This window comes from Ambystoma mexicanum, chromosome 1q (genome assembly GCF_040938575.1).
Source record: "Ambystoma mexicanum isolate Mex_15411 chromosome 1q, UKY_AmexF1_1, whole genome shotgun sequence".
In the NCBI taxonomy this organism is placed as follows: domain Eukaryota; kingdom Metazoa; phylum Chordata; class Amphibia; order Caudata; family Ambystomatidae; genus Ambystoma; species Ambystoma mexicanum.
Window position 1 is genome coordinate 1,433,479,865 of NC_090922.1, and position 22,380 is coordinate 1,433,502,244.

Here is a 22,380-nt window from a genome sequence, read left to right on the forward strand (position 1 = left end):
AGGCCAAGTCATGAACACACTTTGGCAGGGTGGAACCCCAATATCCGAGGCACCAAAGGGTGTAGCCGGACAAACTTATGAGGCCAAGTCATGAACACACTGAGGCAGGCAGGAACCCCGATAACCCCGGCACCAAAAGGGGGTGACATGAGGAACTTAATGAGGCCAAGTCATGAACACACTGTGGCAGGGAGGAACCCCGATAAACCAGGCACCAAACGGTGTGACCAGAGGAACTTAATGAGGCCAAGTGATGAACACACTGTGGCAGGGGGGAACCCCGATAACCCAGGCCCTAAAGAGTGGGACCAGAGGGAATTTATGAGGCCAAGTCATTAACACACTGTGGCAGAGAGGAGCCCCGATAACCCGGGAATCAAGGGGTGTGGCCAGAGGAACTTAATGAGGATCTTAATGGGGCCAAGTCATGAACACACTGTGGCAGAGAGGAACCCCAATAACCTAGGCACCAAAGGGTGTGACCGGAGGAACTTAATGAGGCCAAGTCAGGAACACACTGTGGCAGGGAGGAACCCTGATAACTCAGGACCCAAAGAGTGTGACAAGAGGAACTAAACGAGGCCAAGTGATGAACCCACGGTGGCAGGGGGGATCCCCCATAACCCAGGCCCTAAAGAGTGTGACCAGAGGGAATTAATGAGGCCAAGTCATTAACATACTGTGGCAGGGAGGAACCCCGATAACCGAGGCACCAAACAGTGTGACCAGAGGAACTTAATGAGACCAAGTCATGAACACACTGTGGCAGGGAGGAACCCTGATAACCCAAGCACCAAACGGTGTGACCGCACAAACTTAATGAGGCCAAGTCATGAACACACTGTGGCAGGGAGGAACCCCGATAATTCAGGCACCAAAGTGTGTGACCGGAGGAAATTAATGACGCCAATTCATTAACACACTGTGGCAGGGAGGAACCCCGATAACCCAGGCACCAAAGGATGTGACCGGAGGAACTTAATGAGGCCACAAGTCTTGAGCACACTGTGGCAGGGAAGAAGCCTGAAAACCCAGGCACCAAAGACTGTTACCAGAGGAACATAATGAGTGTTAGGGAGAATTCTCATAAATGACTGATTTCCCTTACCTAATGAGTCCCTCAGCAGCTTTGCTGGATTTCTAGGATTTATTTTTCTCACCTGGTAAGAGTGTAAGCCTTTTTCCCATTCTTACATGTGTTTTGCCCTGTGTGTTTTTACCACTTGGTGTGTTCTTGGGCTCTGGAGCCTCACCTACTCCATGAGCACCACTTTTTGTGTGTGTTACACAGCACCTTCAGTGCAGTGACACAGGGTTGTCTTCGAGACTTCCCACTGACTCCATTTTTCTGGGGCTGACTACTGTCCCCCAGAAACATGTAAAGTTTCCATTAACTTTATGTAGTCACTTTAAATTACAGACCGAGTACACCCCATCTTACATGGAGTACTGGAAAGGGTTAAGCCCTGTCCCTTTTTGTCTGTGCCTCTTGGAGCCTTGTTTCGCTCTCTTATCTTTAAGACTTGGCTGGTGGCAGTGGTATCCACCCTAACTTTTCTACCGCGATTAAATTATATAAACACCACTGGAACGAAAGAACCAACGAGAAACTGGAAGAAGAGGACCCCTACAACGACTGAACTGCCCGGTTAAGCCTTGCTGCCCTGCTTCAGGTCCGGATCTCCAAATCCGACGACAGAGAAGATCCTCCAGGAAACTTCTTCCCTCGAGCTGGTGGGACCAACCAGTTCGCCCAAACTACACGCCAGGACCCCTCCTCTGGTCGAATTCGCTGTACAGAGCTACAGTGAGCTGGATCGCCAGGAAGGTCGGACCCTGCTTGGGTTTTAAGGAGCGCACATTTTATTTGTTGTTTTGTTCTGCTGCTGGTTTCTTCCCCGTGTGGCGCAGGACCCTCTAGTCTTCCTACTTCGTGTCAGTCCGACAGTCGCTTCAGGAACCGTGAGCCTCCAGGAACCACCAGGAACGTCTGCCTCAGCTACAGCTCCCTCTCCGTTTTAAGCTACTCTGCAAATCCGGTTGTCCGTTTCGTTCAACCGTGGTGAAAGTGTTTGAAATCTTTCTCCAATCCGAGGGCTTGTCCTTCTCTTCTCTTTGAAATAACTTTTCTACCAACCAACCTCGTCCAAAATCTGTGCCACGAACTCTACCGCAAACTACCCTGAACTGTGTGATCTTGAGCAAAAGACTTTTGACCCATTGACTTTGGCCCTAAGGCTTTTCTAGCTGATCTCCTCACTGTAGTCTCTCTTGTTCAATTGCCCTGAGTACTTACCCGTTGATTTTGACTAATTTCTAATAAATTTGTCTTTCCCTCCCTTTTAAATTGCTAGAGTGCCATTTTGATCCCACTTCATTTTCTGAGCTTAACTTGTCTGGAATTTAAGGGAAGTGGTGTGGTGTATTTATGATTGTGATTTTTAACTTGCTTATAATAGTGAAATGTTATGCAACTGTTGAGTAAATAAATATATATTCTTTTACTTAGAAACCTTGAGTCAGTGTTTGCCTGAATCATAGTAATTTCTGTCCTTTGTGTAACTATTTGTACTGCTCACTTACTCTTGAGATAAGTCTGGCTGCTCCGCTACTTTTACCATTATAACACTATAACAGGCTTGTACCAAAGGTGAAATTGTACTGTCACTTGTAGTCTTAATTGTGTGTGGTGTTCCCAAAGGGTACTGTATATAATTCTGCCTAACAATGAGGCCAAGTCATGAACACACTGTGGCAGGGAGGAACCCTGACACCAAAGGTTGTTACCAGAGGAACATAATGAGGCCAGGTCATGAACACACTGTGGCAGTGAGGAACCCCGCTAACCCTGGCAGCAAAGGTTGTTGTTACCCGTGGAACTTAATGAGGTCAAGTCATGAACACACTGTGGCAGGGAGGAACCCCGCTAACCCTGCCACCAAAGGTTGTTAGCAGAGGAACTTAATGAGGCCAAGTCATGAACACACTGTGGCAGGGAGGAACCCCGCTAACCCTGGCACCAAAGGTTGTTACCAGAGGAACTTAATGAGCCCAAGTCATGAACACACTGTGGCAGGGAGGAACCCCACTAATCCTGACACCAAAGGTTGTTACCAGAGTAATGTAATGAGGCCAAGTCATGAGCACACTGTGGCAGGGTGGCACCCTGCTAACCCTGGCAACACAGGTTGGTACCAGAGGAACTTAATTGGCCAAGTCATGAACAGACAGTGGCAGGGAGGAACCTTGATAACCCATACACCAATGTGTGTGACCAGAGGAACTTAATGAGGCCAAGTATTGAACAAACCGTGGCTGGGAAGAACCCTGATAACACAGGCACTAAAGGGTGTGACCAGAGGAACCTAATGAGTCCAAGGAATGAACATACTGTGGCAAGGAGGAACCCTGATAGCAAGGGTGTGGCCAGAGGATAACCCAGGCACTAAAGGGTGTGTCCAGAGGAACTTAATGAGGCCTAATGAGACCTAATGAGGCCAGGTCCTGACACATTGTGACAGTGTAGGAGCCAGATAAGCCAGCCTCTGAGGAGTGTGATCAGGGGAACATAATGCGGACACGTCCTGAACACACTGTGACAGAGAGAGCCCACGATAAGTCATGCTCTGAAGAGTGTGACCATGGGGACTTAATGAGGCCAGAACCTAAACACACTGTGACAGGGAAGGACTCAGTGATTCCAGGCTCTGTAGTCATTGTGAGGGAGAGAGCAGATTGGTGGATTTGTGGTGAGGACCAAAAGGCCTTCTAGGTGCAATTGGTGAAAACAGACAAGGCAAGAGGGACTAAACAGCAAGACAGAGGTGATTAAAGGAAATCCAGCCAACAATTTTTATTTGTATATACTTTTCTGCTACAATGAGGGATTGATGGAAAGACATGAGTACGAAGATGGTGAACAACTGAAAGGATTGGGGAAGCAACTCTGGTAACTCAACATCTGTACATAATGGGTAGAGGTAAAGGGCTTCTGCCAGAGGCTTATCCAAGAGGAAGGAAGTGGTGCATAATGAGGACTGGTGTACTAACGTGAACAGAGACTCGGTGTACTTCAACTATTTGTGCACCCGCCTGGACACTATCCTATTGGAAAGCCTGCTTCCACAATGCCTTTCACCACACTAGAATATTATTTAATGTGCAAGTGTTCATAGAAGCCTTATATGTGAACAACATAATGATCTGCCTTTTTGGTGCTGGACTAGTGAGTGCTTGGAGTGTGCTATATAATTCCTACTCAAAAATAACCTAGACTGTGCCCTTCATTCTTATAAAAATGACCCACTTTTGGGCAATCCTAAAGGCAAGTTATATCCAACAGTTTCCAAGTGGGCATGTATGAAACTAATGGACCAAACCCATATCTTTGAACTCAGAGGTCAATACTCTATCTACAACGCCCTAGGGCTCTAAACCGAAGAGCAACAAACTAGCTGACTATATACAGTACAAACATCTCTGGATCTGCCTTGTGGTGCTCGGGTAACCTGAGCGAGATGAGCTGCATATGGTGAACTTATTTAAGGCACAGAGGCCGTATTGTTTACTCCAAGGGTGGGATGTGTCCTCGATCTCTTAAGGTCAGAGAATCCTTTGGGCTTCTTGCGTCCATTTTTGAGTCCTGCGGTTTTGTTCCTGGCCAAGGGCCAGCGCTGACCTCCTCCTAGGAATTTCTCCCCCCTTGGTCAACTTGGCAGTTTCGCATCCTCTCGCACTTGGCCACACGATTTCCTTCCCAGTAGCCAACGTCCTGTCCGTCATGGCAGCGGCACTTGGTGCACGAATCCACCCAAACATACTCACCCCCAGGAATTACCTGGGCTTGGGAGGCATCTGCGTAGCAGTTGGGTCCTAAGTGGATATTGAAAGGAGAACAAAAGAAAAGAGATGTTAACCTAGAGGTTAGTACATGCCTAAATGCCTAATTTTTCCCAATCATGCTTTTCCCCATATAAATTACAACACAGGTTTGCAACATGTGGCTCACTAGATGTCTTGTACTACGACACCCATGATCCCTCACCATCGACTCTGCTGCTAGCTTGGATTGGAGGTGTAGTCCAGAACATCTGGGAAGCCAAGGGTTACAGACCCCATACACACACTATATGTCTTGAAGAGATTTGCTGTTGTTTTAGTGACAACCAACTCAATAGTAAAATCCATTTGGGTTTTCAGAATGACCAAAACAATTTGCAAATAATGGAAATCAACATTAATTCTATTTAAAGCCTTCTCATATGTATTCATTGTGGTTGTATTAAAATATTCACAATTTTTTTTGTTCGTGCGTCCAGCTCCCCACCTTAGTTATATTACATTTTATTCCGGTCTCACTGTTGTTTCATGTTGACTTTTTAAAACACAAAACACCTCATCCTTCCTTGGAGGTCCCTTGATATCTCTCTGTGAGGGACACTTGCCTTTTCTGTCTAAAAACATCTACACCATAAAGGTCCCAATAGACAGGACAGGTACTAAAGTAAAGGCGTCCTGTAGCAGTGTTGATTTACATTACAAATGAGATGGTACCTGAGTGCCACCTCTCAAAAAAAGTTGTCTCCTCATCTTTTCAGAACGTCTCCTTCCCTCCTTTAAGGCACTGATGTCGACTCTTTCCGTAGATGCTACATTCACTATCTTCATTTCCCACCATCCTCAGGACAAAGACCCGTGCCCTAGCCTCATTACCTTTGCTATTTATTTCCCAAGACTATGGCCTTTAATATCGCATTTACTTCCGGAATAGTCCCTTTGGATCCACCAGGATCATTATGGGTTAAAAATGATCATAGGTAAGTGTATTTTACTTGAAAATGACAGGGGATAGCGAAGGGTCTAGATGTTAGCTATCACCGTGATAGTTTGTTCATGTGATGGTGTTAATGGGTTATGGAATGTTTGCATAGACTGGATAGACATGCCAGTGGTGAAGTAATTTGATCCCATAACACCAATTCCCAAGTTGTCTAGAGTGAGTAGGTGCGTGCTTGTGTGTGTTGTGAAGGCATCACACAGCAAGACACAGACAACAGGTTCAAAGTTCAAAACAAAATGATTTATTAAAGTAAATGTCAGGATGGGAGAAGGCCTAACTTGCCCTATACTAAGGTGGTATTTATCTTCCTGAACAAAACTAAGGAAAGTATGAGTCAAAGAGTTCACCTTAAAAGGTTGTATCCGAAACCTATGCTTGCCCTCACAACTAAGCTAAATAATTTGTAGGGATGTCAATAATAAAAGAAATGGTGATTAACATAAAGTTCTGAGCTTCGTCCAGCTCTTAGCTTCCTCTTCAGCTCTCTTTCCCCAAGTTCAAGAAAGTTCAATAAAAGTCTAAAAATTACCCTTTCTCCAGTTCAAACAGTTCCACAATTCCTTTGGGTTCCCTTCCCCAAGTTCCAGAAAGTTCAACAAAAGTCTCACATGAAAGGGTCCCGAGGGCTCCTTCCTCAAGGCAGTTCCATAGTTCACCAAGTCTCAGGGATCCCTTCCACAAGACTCAAATGTATCAATTTATACTTATTTTCCATCTTTAAGATTCACCACAATCTCAGGTCAAATTTGCACTCCTTCGGAATTGCACTGGCAATTCACAAAAGTGCTCCTGCTTGGTTTGATTCACAAAGTCTTTGACTTCTACAATTCCGAGCTCTCTGCTCTAGGCGTAGTTGTCAGACCACACAGTCTACCCATCACAGGTCGTGAAACTAGGAAACCTAGGCTCTTCAGCCCACACAGGATCTTCTGTAGGTGCCCCTGTGGGCAGATTCCCCTTCTCTTAGCTCCTTCTGTTGCCCTCTTGGCTTTATATGTACTTTCACACTCTCCTGGCTTCTCCTGGTTGGCCTCTTGGGTTTGCTATCAGGTGTCACATGCCTTATTCCAGTTGTCTGCCTTGCCACAATGTTTACATTCATCAAATTCACTTTGAGGTGGTCTTAGGTCTTCCCCACCTTTCTGTCACTCTCTCTCACACATCATGTGTTGCACTTCCATATATTTCCTATGGCTTTTGCCAGTACATGTACCCTCTGGGCCTTTTGACAAGGTTCATACTTTATTGGCTTTCGCTTTTTTCTCCTCTTATACGTTCTGTTCTTAAGGGATCTGATTCCCAGGCATTCTTATAACTTTCCTTATATGTTGATTTGTATTTTGAAACGGGACAAGAAATTCAAAAATGCTTTTCCATACAATTCCGTTCACACGTGAGCAGTCCTGAACTGCGGTCCAACTTGCTTTCATGCACGTTTGAGGAGCGAGCACCCCGAGCCATAAACACACAATGGACTCACAATGTATGTCGGGCCTCCGTACACCGCTTATTCCTCCATTGCTCTATCTATGGGTTACTTTCTCTCTGTCTTCCTTGTTGGGAGAGTGTTTCTTTTGACGCTTATCGGCACCAGGGAAAAGGGGAGCTTTCTTCACTCCCAAACTGACTCTTGCACTTGCCAGCCTTCAGGACCTTTCCACATGCAGGTCTCAGCGTTCACATCCTACTGCATGGATCAGGTCTTCTGTTCTCTCACGTCCCTCCTCGTACGGCTTCTCAGCGTGCACCAGCTTGCTTTCTTGACTTCTCTCTTCTTCCTTGCTTGCCTCGATCTGCACCTGAGGGAGATAAGTATCCCGCCCAGCCTTGCCCAGATGTAGATAATTTTCCTGCCTTCTTTGATAACGGTACTTTTGGTACTCAACGTCCATCTTCCTTGTCCCAGTACGAGAGTGGTTTTTCACGTTCTTCTTCGTCTCAGTACAAAAGTGGTGTTCTGAACTTCAATTATGAAGGGGAGGATAGGGAAAGGGTCTACAATAGCCTATAAATCTGGGGCAGGACTTAGGTTATTATTCAATAGGGAAAGGAGGATATCATGTCTCTCTTGTGGGCACCCCATTCCCAATCCCCAAATACCATCTACCAAGGTGATCCTCCCTCGCTTCTCCACTCCCAGGGTCGGGATCCAAGATGGATGGCTTTTCTCTGGCCACCTGAGCAGAGGATCCATGGGGAGTAGGTTTCTCCCAGTGTGCATACATTTAAAATGAACCTTACCCTCCGACCCCACTTCCTGTCTCTCTACCTGCACCACCTCTGCCATAGTAAAATACTGTAAATCGTCCCACAGTGAAACAGCAGCAGTGGGGTGGGGCATACCAAGGTAGCTGTCTTGGAAAAGGCGAATCTTCCACTTGATAAAAGGGTGCAAGGCCACACACGGCCCTTCATCAAAGGGAACTTTTTTTTACATTACTCAAAGACACAAGTAGTACACCACACATCATGCTGGAATGCTAATAAAGTCCAACATTTGCTTGTGGGCAAACCATTATCAGCAAGCCCACCCACGAACATGGACTTAACGCTACTGTAGCATCTTGACTAAATGTAGCCAACAAGCTACCCATTGGCACGATCGGAAAGGCATCCCTCTTAATCTTGATTTTATGAATAAAACCTTTAAGACAACCTACCCTATCCTCAAACACACCAGGAGCCCACTTTGCCACTTCACCCGCATCCAAACACTTGATTGATGGTGTTCCTCCCCTAAAACGTTAAATTGGCCTGCTATTCGCCAATGATTACAATGGGGTTCTCACCATATGCTTGGGCCTTGACTCTAGCCTCTTTCAACACACAACAGGATAAGCCATTCTCCCACATTTGACTGCTAATCAGGGTATTGTCAGCTCTGCTGTCAATTAACATTTCAACTCCAACCCCATTGACTACCATCATAGCATTGGGTTTCTTAATTTTCTCCTCACATATAGCATTGACCACCTCCACCAGGGCCAAACCATATGCATGAACCTCATCATCATCCCCAAAGTTCTAGTTCACACTGCCTGAGACCGCGAGTCTGCAGCATTTAACTAAGTGTCCTACTTTGCCACACAGTCTCCATTCCACAAACATAGTCATGCACTCTTTGTCCATGGCTAAATGCTGCGGGTTACCACATCCATAGAAGCATCTAACAGAGTAGCCCAGCTGGCGATTCACCAGCCCTTCTCTGTGAGCAGGTATACTCCACCTAGCCACATCTTGTATTCTCCATTCACAATATCTCTCTGAGTATCTCCTTCCTGTTGGTATACCTGGTGATAGCCTTGTCCCTACGTACCAGGTTGGTTTCAGCTGACTCCTCACCACCCTTGATCCTCTGCTTAGACAGTTCCTTAATGCATGAGCAGTATGCTCCACCTGCTTCGCAATCTCTATGGTCTGGTCCAGATTGAAATCCTTCTCTCTTCAAAGTTCTTCACAGACCTTATCATCAGCACATTTACTCAATAATTGATCTCTCATGTGCTCTTCCTCACAGCACAGATCAAACTGGCATTTGACGGCTAAACCTCTCAGGGCCTTTACAGACTCCTCAATGCTTTCTCCTTTCTACTGCGCCGTGGTGGCAAACAGGTTGGAAGCAATAATCTTATTCTCCTACACTTCAAAATGTATATTGAGTTTGTCTAAACTGTCTTCAAACACATTCAAGGCCATCCTATGCTCATGTATGGGCACCAGAAACCTCACTTCTTGGCCACCATGTCCCTAGCAATGGTAAAGGAGTGCATCTTTCCGCTCCACAGACTAGTTCGGGCCATAAACAGCCAGCACAAACATAGGAAAGTCCTGCTCCCTGTCCTTTCATCTGACCAAGCGCTCACCACCTTGTGGAAGAAACAATGCAGGAAAATGAATGCTTGCCATGCTTACTGGGAGCACTAAAAGATACACTCTACCACTCCATCAAACAATAATCCAAAAAAGAGTTTGTGTCCCCACTCGGACGAGAAGGAAAGTTTGGAGGTAATCCATCCAAAACTCTACTTGGACGAGGAAGAGCTGGCAAAAGCAATCCTATCCAAGATGGCCGGGACGTTCCAAATGTCAGGAGGTCCTTTACTCAGATGTCCTTGTCACTTCCACAATCCGGCACACTCGGCACACGTCCCTCAGACTGGTGTGTGCTCAAGAGCGGCATGCACAGACCACTGCCCCTCGTGGGTGCGCAACGCATAGCACATCCAGTAGTGTAGCAGGCTCCTTTGTTGCCCGCTGTACAGTAAGAGCAAGTCGAAGTCACCCATTGTCAGGACAACTGGAGCGGCCTGCTCCATTGTTTACCATGCCAGACCATGCCAGACCGGGCCCCCGGCCCAGTTCACCGGCAGCCACTTCTGACTTAGTCAGCCTCTGCCGATCCAGCAGAGTCAAGGATCCTGAAGAAGCCCACACACCACCACACAGCTAAGACTCCCAAACTAGCAAGCTCTGTCCTCCGGCTGCTTTCCGCCCTTTACCACAGCCAGTGCACGAAGGCAGCTTGTCACCAATGAAATAGATGTCCTCAGGTAGAGGTAAGACAGATATTTATTTATACGTGTAGAAAAGTAACCACACACTGCGGTAACGTCAAGCTCTTTCAGCTGTCAGGCTTTAACTGCCCATACCACTCTAGATCTTCCCCACATTACACAGTTCAACCATAAGCTTTCCAGATGGCGTTTTGACCTATAAGCTACAATGACATCCTGACATGCTGATGCTGAACATTACATAACAAAGCATTGCACCCAGGCCACACTCAGATACATAGATATAAACTCTATACAGTTCTAGCATGAATAAGTGTATGCCGGCCACTGCCAATCATTGGCAGCTACTTACTATTTAAGCTGCCATTGATTTGACAGACCAAGGGAGGATTGTTGAACTCATTTTGAATTCCTACTTGACACATAACCTGCCTAGGGGTTTTGTTATTACAAGATGCTTTTTCCTCCATTGGGGACCTTGACCTGTATGTGCTGTGAATTGTCCATTATGCCAACCATGACATACTTTATCATAAGGGTGTCCTTTTCTGGTTAAATCCAGATAATGTGGGAAACTGGTATGCTGATATGCTGAGCTCAAGACAGGTGGCACCACTAGTTGTTTGAAGCTTTAACAACGCTGGCTTAAACTTTTGTGCTCCTGTGGCACACACATCAAAGGTGGTTCTGGTTTAAGCTGTGGATGGAACCATTTTGACAGACTGTAGCAGTAGGATTCATTTTTGGAATACAAAAGGAGGTTTGGTCCTTAATTGGAACAGCACCTCCAAATGTTCCTTTAATATCCAGAAGATAGACCCTTTTTGGCAGTAACACAATTTTCATCTTTTGCAGATACCTATTATTTTCCCAAGGCTGCCTATGGGTTCTTGAGGCTGTAGTAACAAATGTCAAGTCTACAGATCTGACTTTGCTAGGGTTGTTCATCTTTTTGTATTATTGTATTTTACTCCCATTATTATTGTTGCATCTATGTCTGCAGCTGGAACTGCAAAAGGCCAAAATGTCTGCCCTATGTAGGGCTTAGGGGTGAATAGTATTACTATAAAGGACTGTATCCATGCCCTTGAGAGGTGATATTTTGCAGTCTGTTGAAAGTGCATTAGTTCTATGTCAAACATGCAAAGGACCTGTCACCTCCTGCAGATAAGACTTAGTGACAAGTGAAGAACTTTCCCATGTAGTCATTATCCTTTGGTCAATGGGATGCTATAGTAATTCCTCAGCGATGCATGCATGAATCAATTCATGATAGTTCATTTACATGTACTTCTGTGCATTCATCTTCTGGATCATCACATACATTGCATTTGCATGAAATGTAGGCGTTAAGTTGGTAATTGTTAGTTTGAGAATTTGGTGGTTTTTATCTCTTCATCTGAGTTGTATCTGGATCCGAAGGTGGCTGTCAGTTCTTCGAATGCCCAAGTTATGGGGCGGCTTTTAGCATTTTACATGTTTTATAGAAGGTTAATTAAGAATTACTCTCAAGAGGGTGTGGCCAAGATGGCAGGCTAGCAAGACACAGTGCTTCTGAGCTGCGTCCCGGCTGGCTAACATATTGCTCCAATCAGAACAGCTTATAGACAACGAGGTGATCCTTGATGATTTAATATCCGATTGGGTAGCAGGATGCTGCAGGGTGCTGCAAAAAGAACCGGGGATCTGCTGGAGCACATTTAATGGTACACTCTGCGTCTTGATTTAAAATGGCTGTTGTAACTCGCAGACACAGCCCTGCTGCTAGATATGAGGAGGTCGACAACATTGGACGCCCTGCATTCTATCGCGGTAGAGTGACATGGTGCGAGTGGTTTGGTGCTTGAATTCACAGGCTAGTGAGATCGTGGAGGAGCAGTGGAGAGTGATGAAGGGAGGCTGCCTTTGGCATCACAGACTCTATAGAAGCAGCAGCCTTGATGGGCAGTGTAAGGGAGGCATGGTATCACAAGTAGACACTGACACAAGAGCTGCAAGTTTCAAACCTTTGTTGATGGTTTAAAAGGGGTTGGAAAACTCCCATCTTCCCCTATAACAAAAATGGGAGCATTCTCGACCATCAAACAAAAAGTCAGTCCTTAGTCAAAATAAAATGGCTTATACTAAAGAACCTAATACATGCCCTCTTTCTAATACAAAAGTATGTAAAGGGAATGTGTAATATCAAAAGAATCAGTGTTCAAAAGAAATGTCAGTACGGCTGAGTAAACTTCCTTCTCCACGTTTTGTGGCACACTTGGACCTTGCGACACACTCTGGCTTCGGGCACAAGGATGCAGTTCTTTTGTGGACCAGGGCCCACTTGGCATTCCACAAAAAGTCACTAGTTTATTCGCTGGATCTCTCGGGTTTCTCTCACTACAGCCCAGGTCACCTTTAAGCTTGTAATACAGTTCAACAAACGTTTGTTTCCTTCTGGTTACCACAATTCAGTACAAGTTGCCCTCCGCCGGGCTCAGACTTTTCAATCACAATTTGTGGGGATTCCATCCCCAAGCTTCAATCACGCCTCCATAGGCTTCCCTCCGTCAGGCTCAAGCCTCCTTTCACTTTCTTCCCACTTCTGAAGACTTTCTAAACTGCAAGGCTTTTGCTCTTACCTCGGCATTACCACTTTGACCTTCTTTCCTTAAATGGCACTTTTGCTATCCTACATCAGGGCCTCTTGGTAAATGTAGTTTCGGGCACAGTACTTATTTCAAAGTTCAGAGGTATCTCTCTGCCATGATCAAACCTAACAGTTCAATGACCTCTCTCACATCCAGGTTTCCCTCTTCCGGGATCAAACCTAACAACAGTTCAAATCTTGCATCTCAGTTTCTTTCTCTTCCTCCACTTCTACAACATCAGACATTTCACAGAGACTTTCGATTGTGCAATCTTCTATCACCAGACCACTCTGTTACTTTGTATCTTTAATTTACAGTTCTTTACAATGCATTGCTTTCTCTCACATCTTATCGGCACATGAGCAACCTTAATTCATCGGATATTGTTGCCATCAAGTTTCATTTAACACAGATCAGACTTTCATTGCTTTCATCAACTCACCGGCTGTGTAAATTAATTTTCATCTTTCGCTGCTTTTATCCTGAAGTCAAGGCTGATATCACAACTGCTGCTACACCTCCCCAACTCTGCTGTTCACCTGAGAGGGGGCTGTATCCTTGAAACACAAAAGGGGTTCATCTCTTCTCTCTGGCTGGGCTTCCCTGTGCAACCTTCAAGTCCCTTTGGAGGTAACAATCTCTCGTCGGGGTGTCCAAGGTTTCTTCATACCTCGGTTCTGTCCCTCGGTATGTCGCTCTGCTCTGCCTGGTTAGCCATCGCACTGGAAGAACTGCTCCTTCTCATACATCGCCTTGCTCCTTCTCGTGCATCGCCTTGCTCAGAGTGTGTCTCAGCGTTCCACCTTTTAACCATGTGGGTGGAGCTGATAGGTACCAGGTGTATGTAATTAAGATCAAGTGCCAGACCCTGCCTGATCTTATTAGTGGGACATGTCCAATGTATTGCATGGGTGGTACTCCTTTTAGCCTCAGACCTCCTCTTCCTTGGCTCAGTGTTTGTGTAGGAAAGGGGGGAGGGTCAGGGAAGTTGGAATATCCTATAAAATTGATTGTGCAGGGGTATTTTGGATGGGGGGATACCATTTCTTGCCAGCGGGCGTTCCTCCCCCCTACCCAAGGACCCCACAACCAGGTGATCCTCCCACACATGTCCATCCCCAAGGTCTGGATCCAAAAGCGATGACCGTGCTCTGGCCAACTGAGTAAGGGAACCCCGGGGTCTAGGCAGTGAAACACCCTCAGGATTTTCACAGCAGGCATTCGCCACTGAGAGGTAGTGTGTGGACTGAATGGGTCTCTCCCTCAGCAAGACAAGTGCTTAGCTGGGTTCAGGGGGAACCATCCAGCGAGGGATGGGGAGGAGTGGGAACCATCCAGCTGGACCCAGGCAAGGATTTTCCTGACCATTTTCTGTGACACTATTCTTCAGTTTAGATGGGTAATGGGTAACTTGATCATTGCAGCTAACACATCCCTACCAGTGGGGACAAACACTGAGCACAGTCTCTTGATTGTGGCACGTTGCCATTGGTAAAACATTTAGTGGTACAACAATACAGGGTCTTCCAATGTGACTTATAGATTACCGCTTTGAGATCTGTGTGGAGCAGACCTCCCAAAAGGAGAAGCTAGCAGTGCTAGAATAGTCAGGGAAGGTCAGTCATGTGCTCCTTGGTCTAGCATGGATGTGGTTGTGCATCACACTCCACATGTGATTGGCTGATGCTTCCTTTTTTATGAGGGCAATGGAGGGCCAGAGATGCATCACAACTCTTCCGCTCTTTTAAGCTGTCTCCTTGTATAGGATTGACTCCTTCCTTTGATCTTGTACTTAACCTTCTCAGGGTTTTCCTTCATGCCGAGAGACACTTTCTTTTAAATATAGTCTTTGTTTTGTGTGTCCAGGGATGATTCTGGCATACCAACAAAGGTGGTGCAGTGGATCGGCAAACCTTGTGACTGAACGGTTGTAGAGGTTTTTATGGCTCAAACAAGGTAGTGATTGTTGAATGCCCAGAGGGATTACAAATCTGTCACCAAGCAAAAAGGACTACTACCCTTCCTGGGTCTGGTTTAATCAAACAGTGTCAACGTGGCACAAGCTATAGAGTGTCAATGTTCCAAGTCCATGTCCCAGTATAATAAGCAACGCACCTGCAAACCGAAACCTGGTACACGCAAGAACTCAACCTCAGCAAAAGAGTAATCAGAAAATAAGAGAAAACCGGGCAACGCTCCAGTATCACATCTTCCCTGGAGCTCCTCAAGGAACTCAGAGCAGCTACGGTCTTCTGCTATCAGAACACCACAGGCGAAGCCGACAACAAAAGCAGAGCCCTCTTCAAAATGGGCAAGCACTGTGTCAACCCACTACCCGACCCTGCCATACCGCACTCCATCAAAAGCTCGCCCGCAATCAACACCATTCTTCATCAACAAAATGAGTAAGATTAACCGCACATAGACACCAGCTCTGCATCCACAGATGCATCTCACGCCCCTCATCGCAAATTCTCCACACCCTGAACAACAATCAAGACACTCTCTACAGAGGACCTGGTAGAAACCTGGGCTGCCCTCAACCACATCGTATACAGACGTCATCCCCCCAGCAACCGTCCTCAAGACCCTCCCTGCAGAAGCTCGGTTCTATGTGATAATTTCGGGTTATGTAGGTCACCCAACAAAAAGACCGATTTTTGGGGATGATTTTGAGCGGCCTACAAACCACTGCCACCCCTACCCGTACCCTCTACCACCCTCCCCCGATGGGATTTGTTCAAAATTGTTTTTCATTCAGGATTATTATCATAAAATGACAAATGGGAAGTGTGAGAACAGTAGTGTTTGGTCTGAGCAGATTGGAAGTGCATGAAATATTAATCAAAGGGACGGGAAGGCGAATGACTGGGAGTATTCGGGTAGAAAACCACCGGGAAACAGACATTCTGAGAGTTGTGGTTTTCGAGTGTTAAGGCGTTCGGGTTTGAAGGGGATTTGGATAACAGAGATTCTTTAGGTGGAAGGGAGGTTGAGTTGGTATAACCTATAAAAGCCTCAAGGACCTTGTCTTCCCCATCCCTTTCTTCGGTATAATCCCGCGCCTCACCTGGAGTATTTCCCTGAGCACAACTCCGGGTTCCCCTACCCAGGTGATCCTTTCCCAGTTGTCTACCCTTGGATAAGAGAGGGCCGTTCTTCCCTGGCTACCTGAATAAGTGATTCCCGGGACCTACTTGGGAGAGCACCCTCAGGTTTCTCACATCCATTAGGATGAAGAAATGGCATCACTCAAGTCACCTGGTCTTTACTTTCATAGCAAAATCTGTGAGGCAGGATTTTATGTTCCATTTCTCATCATTTTTCATCAGTCCACATTTTGGTAAAGATGTATTGTCTGGCCATCCGGGGGATCACATGTCACTTGTGGAGGAACATCACATCACTTAAGGATCCTGGGAGAAAGAAGGGACTCTGTCATATACCAAAGCCAGGAATCATGAGCTTTGGCTGTTAGACCCTGGTAGTCTGGCATCCCAGGCTGACAGACACTCCTCCAGGGTTAATAATAAAGGAGATTTTCTGAATTCATCATAGTGGGCAGAGAAGGGTCAGGGTGTCATTTTCTAATGTTATCAAGGTAATAGGCATAAGAAATGTCACTGGAGTATTCTGCAGGAAAAGTAAAAGACTAGGACCATTCTGAACCAGAAGTCCCTCAATGGGGCCACAATTCTGGATGACAGCTGGAGTCCATCACTGGATCATTCTGTACGAGTGTGCCACCACTGAAACCAATCTGTGGCCCGAGATCAGTATGTGTCATATGGACATCACTGGGGTCATTATGTTTCAGATGACAATCACAGGGGCCGTTCTGTCTGAGAAATCAATCACCAGGGCCCACTCTGTATGAGATGACAAGCACTGGGGCCATTCTGTATGGTATGAGATGAAAATCACTGGGGCCATTCTGTCAGACAAAACCATCACTGGGGCCCACTCTGTATGAGATGACAATCACTGGGGCCATTCCGTCTGAGAAATTCATCACTGGGGCTCATTCTGTATTAGATGACAATCACAGGGGTCATTAAGTCTGAAAAAGCCATCACTGGGGCCCACTCTGTATGAGATGACAATCACTGGGGCCATTCTGTCTGAAAAAGCCATCGCCGGAGCCCACTCTGCATGAGATGACAATCACTGGGGCCATTCTGTCAGACACAACCATCACTGGGGCCCACTCTGTATGAGATGACAATCACTGGGGCCATACTGTCTGAGAAATTCATCACTGGGGCTCATTCTGTATTAGATGACAATCACAGGGGTCATCGAGTCTGAAAAAGCCATCACTGGGGCCCACTCTGTATGAGATGACAATCACTGGGGCCATTCTGTCTGAAAAAGCCATGGCCGGAGCCCACTCTGCATGAGATGACAATCACTGGGGCCATTCTGTATGAGAAGGGTATCACTATGGTCATAATGAGAAAGCCATCACTGGGGCCATTCTGTATGGTATGTGATGACAATTACTGGGGCCCTCCTGAATGGTAGAAGATGACAACACTGGGGCCATTCTGTCTGAGAATGACATCGCTGGGGCCCACTATGCATGAGAATGTGAACACGAAACAATGCAGTACAAGTTGACCTGCACTCGAACAGATCTTTTGGCTGGGGTTATTCTGTGTCATATGGACATTGCTGGGGCCATTGTGTATGAGATGTCAATCAGTGGGGCCATTCTGTCTGGTATGAGATTACAATCACTGTAGCCATTCTGTATGAGAAGGTCACACTTAAACCATTCTGTATCAAGAACATCAGGACTGCTTAGTGGACTATTTAACCCAGGTCAGGAGGATATTCCTTGCGTTTATCAAGAGTTACCAAGAGTTATACTTGGAGATGAGACATGGTTGTTGGGCTTTTCAGCAGGTTTGGTCCTGCACCATCTATAAATGATGACATTTCTGGTAGTTAAAACAGGTCTTAAAATTGAATTTAAGGGTTTTGCTTACTCCATTATAATTTTCACTGACATTTTCCCTTGACATGCTTTCCTTGGAAAGAATGGTTTGAATGCTCTTTAAACATGTATAAAAGAACATTTATTGTCACTGATAAACACGCTGTGAGTTTGAATGGCGTAGTTGCGGGGTAGGATAGAAATTAAATACCTCCTCATCTGCCCCCCAAGGCACTAACCCGACCTCACACCCTGGATCCAAGAATTTGCAGCGGACACACCACAGACCACCCACACATATCCCTCACCACACCTCTTAACTCCCTTGGCTTCCACACCACTATTAAATCGTTTGGCTTCCCCATCGACTCCAATTAGCCACTGTCACCAAAACATGCAAACTACAACTACACCTCCTACATAAAATCAGACATATCACCACCTGACAGCTTCTGCTTTGCAGTCCAAGTAATGGTTCTCTCAAAGCTGGGCTGTGGAAATGCTCCTCTTATTGAACTACCCAACAGCACCCTTGCCCCCCTGCAAGCAATACAAGCAGCCAGACTCATCCTCCACCCACCCAAACATTCACGCATCACTTCCGCTCTAGCGCAGGTCCACTAATTCCCCCATACCCTAGAGAATTGCCTTCAAAGGACTCTGCATTGTATTCAAAGCCATCCACCTCAAAACGCCATCTTACTTTCATGACAAACTCAAGCCCACCCCCCACACAAACACCAGACAAGCCAGCCAACACCTTATGCACATTCCACTCTGCAAGCTCACATGCACACAAAAACAAGCATTTACCCGATGGGCAACCAGGGCATGGAACACCCTACCTACCTATCCACATACGCCCTGCACTCTCCATCACCACTTTCAGAAAGAGCCTTAAAGCATACTTGTTTACCCACCCATAACTCTGCCTCCTACACTGCTGTTACTTGTCTATCCTAATCTTCCTAGCCTTACTGAAAGATGTTGAAACCTATTTTTTCAAGTACCACTGTTTCAATATTTGAACTATGTAAGGCACTCCGAGAACCTCAGTATAGGGCCAGCGCTAAACAAACATTCAAATCAATAAATAAGATTTCTGCAGGTGAATGAGAATGGATTAGTTATGTGTTTCCCATTATGTCCATTTCCTAAAATATGTATGTAAAGATCATCACAGCAAGATGTTTCGTTGTTAATTGGAGTACACATAATAAGCCCTCATTCTTGGCTGCTTTTAGAGAAAAATACAGAAAACTCTTTTTGTATTAGTCGATGACCCAGAATGCAAGGATTGTCAGCCGTGCCTTCCCGTGCAGCAGATGCATCATGGGTAGGGGAGAAACCCCTGGCAGACGTCGCAGTCTGAAGAATCCTTCTGCCGACAGATGCAAGGCCGTGATTCTCCAGTCTTTTGGGGGCAGCAGCCTCTTGGGGGCAGCGGCATCTCTAGGTGGGGGGTGGGATTCTTTTTGTTGTATCCCCGGATAAAAGCTCAGTGGCTACAACCAAAAGGCTAGCTAGCCCCGAGTTCCGACAGTCCCGACATTAGCATAGCCCAAGATCTTTTCCAGACCGAGCAACACCCCTGCTTGGGGGAGATTCTGTCCTATCGAATAGCTGGTGTAGCCCCTAAGAAAAGGCGAGGAAAAGAAAGGCGTTTGCCATGCTGAGAGAATCTGAGGACTGTCCCCTATTGGGCAGAAACCCGAGGGTTCCCACAAGACCGGTGAGGTGCAGATCAACAGGTGAATAATCCCCAGTGAATAGGGCAATCTCCGGCTGCAAAAGCGAGCCTGCCATTCCCTAGAAAATCTCGCGAGGGCCCAAAATGGTTGGGTTTACAAGATATAGGGCCTCATTACGACCCCGGCGCTAAACCATGGTGCTAAACCATGGTGCTATTAGCACCATGGTCCATGCTGGGGTCCGCCATGGTGAATGGCAGAATTACCGCCCCATTCCAAGGTTGGCGGGGCGGTAATTCCCCATTCCCCATGGGCCCTTCCCCATTCCCATTTTTGCCCCATAGGACTCAATGGGAATGGGGAAGGCGCTAAGTAAGGTGCCACAAATTGCGGCACCGTATTTAGCACCAAGGTCCCTTTGCGGTTGGATTTTAACGCCTGCAAAAAGCAGGCGTTAAAATCGCCAACCCGCAAAGGGACCTCATAATCAGGCGTTAAGGGGTTAACGGCGCCGCCACCTTTTGCGGCGCCGTTAACCCCTTAACGCCAGGGTTGTAATGAGGCCCATAGTGTAGATTGTATGTGAATAACGTCAATAGTTTTTCTGTGGATGACGAACAAAAGGTACAATTCTTTGCCTACCGCAGACAGGGACGGACTGGGGCATAAAATTGTCTCGGGCACCAACGAAAAGAGGCCCACAGTTGCAAATGGGAATTCATTCCTTGTGTGACGCTGTTTGAATAGTACCCAAGGGGTAGGTTTTTCATCACATGTGATGCAAATAGCACATTTTAAAGAATATTCATTCAGCAACACTGGCCAAAACTATTAGCCACATAGTGAAGTAACTCATGAAATTTGCCCACATTGGCCAAAAAAAAGTGCCCCACTTTGACCCAAAAAACTGGCACACTAAGCATTTTACGCTTGTGGCTCAGCCATGGGCCTATTGCCCTATAGGCCAGTCCAAGCATGACCACAGATAACCTTTTTTTTGTCAAAACTGCACCTTCAGGTATTTGTGACCTTGAGTCTTTTGCTCAACATAATAATACTATGATCACAGGTTTACAGGATCTCACACTTGTTTTTTTTTATCTTATTGCATTCTGGGATTTGAAGTTCTGCTCTTTCTAGCAACAGATGAAAACTTTAGGTATGTTTAGGGGTCCCATCCTCTTTTTTCCTGCACCCTCCAGGCACACTGTTTCTGGCATTACCAGCAGAACGCAAGCCTTACCATCATTGCACTTCGGGCAGCACTCCCCTTTCTCATACACGGCATTCACGCAGGGCGGCGGTGCACAGTCTGCCACCAGGCAGCGGGCGATGCCATCCAGGTCACAGGAACACTGCTCACACTCCGACGGCTGAGGAAGCATGCAGAAAGGGAAGCAGAGAGCACTTAAGTACAGCATTATAATACATCAAATATTTTTTGCAGAAACAATTCGAGTTTCCTTAAACAATATGACAAGAAGATTGGCAATTCATTCATCAATAGCTAGAATGATAGTACATATTGGTACCCATCATTATAAAACAGAGAACGACCCCGCTCCGAGCCTCCTCGGAGCGGGAGGCTGCCATCTTCCCTCGCCAGGAATCGGGTAAGTGGGCTCCCTCACCCACCCCACTTTTCCTCATATTTAAGCCCCCTGCCTCTTACCAATTGTCTTGTGCTGCATTGTCCCTCACTGGCACTTAGAACAGTAGTGTTCCTGGCGCATCTCAGTTTCCGAATGGCCACCATGGACAGGGAAAAGGGACTACATGTAGTCCCTTCACCCTTTCCCTGGCGGCCATTTTCTTTGTGTTTTTTTAAACACTTTTTAATGGCCACCAGGTAAAGGGAGAAGGGACTATGGGCCTATTAAAGGTTGCCGGTCCGGATTCAACTATAGCGGTAAGCTTACCGGTACCGTTGTATCCAGACCAGCAACTGTTATGAACGCGAAAGGTTAATTACCGGGTCCAGCGGGGCCGGAATACCCCGGTAATCGCCCATTCGTGGGTGACGGATTTTCATGCCGGCTTGGATGCAGGCTTGCCGGTTTTACCGGCAAGACTACCTCCAACCTTATAATGAGGCCCACTGTGTAGTTCCTTCTCCCCGATCAATGGCGGCCTTTTTTTTTTCTTGTGTTGAGAAATGATTTGCATGCCGTTTCTTCTTAACTGGAGTAAAATAGTATTAGTACCCTGATACAAGAGGCACCAAAACCTCTCTCCTGAACACCTGTGAAGATCTGCTCTTTAACCGTGATTCCAGCATTCCTTCTGTCCTAATAATACTTGATCTTTCCTCTACTTTCGACACAGTCAACCATGCCATACTGATAAATCGACTACGTGAGAACCTGGGCATCACGGATCAGGCCCTGTAGTGGCTGACCTCCTTCCTCTTGGACTGCCCCTCCCAGGTCCAGGTCCAACTTGGTCCCTTTCTCTCTGCCACCTCTCTACCTGTGGCATTCCCCAGGGCTCTATCCTCTCACCCTTGTTTTTCAACCTCTACTTGGCCTCTTTGGTCTACCTTCTCCTCTAACTTTGAGTGTTATGGGGATGGCACTCAGCTTTCCTTCAGGCTCCTCTCATCTCTTGCTCATTCCTGACTGTCTATCTGTGATTCAGGATTGGTGCACCGCCAATGATTTCTACCTTAGTGCCATTAAGATGAAGATCCTTCTCATTGGGACCCCTGCCCTGCTTTCCCTCTCTCACCCTGGCCGCCCATCTAGGGCCCTCTTCCTTCACCTTTTGT

General features: G+C 46.4%; 1 protein-coding gene across 1 annotated transcript in view; it reads right to left on the reverse strand.

Annotated features, from left to right (window-relative positions):
- Positions 1 to 3,828: 3,828 nt before the first annotated feature.
- LOC138548920 (von Willebrand factor C domain-containing protein 2-like) overlaps positions 3,829 to 22,380 on the reverse strand; it is a 122,574-nt gene continuing 104,022 nt past the window's right edge. Inside the window, exons 3-4 of the mRNA XM_069642307.1 lie at positions 20,857 to 20,986; positions 3,829 to 4,872 (exon numbers count right to left, since the gene is read on the reverse strand). Of these exons, the coding sequence (XP_069498408.1) occupies positions 4,685 to 4,872; positions 20,857 to 20,986 (318 nt within the window). The 3' untranslated portion in view covers positions 3,829 to 4,684. The remainder of the gene's footprint in view (positions 4,873 to 20,856; positions 20,987 to 22,380) is intronic.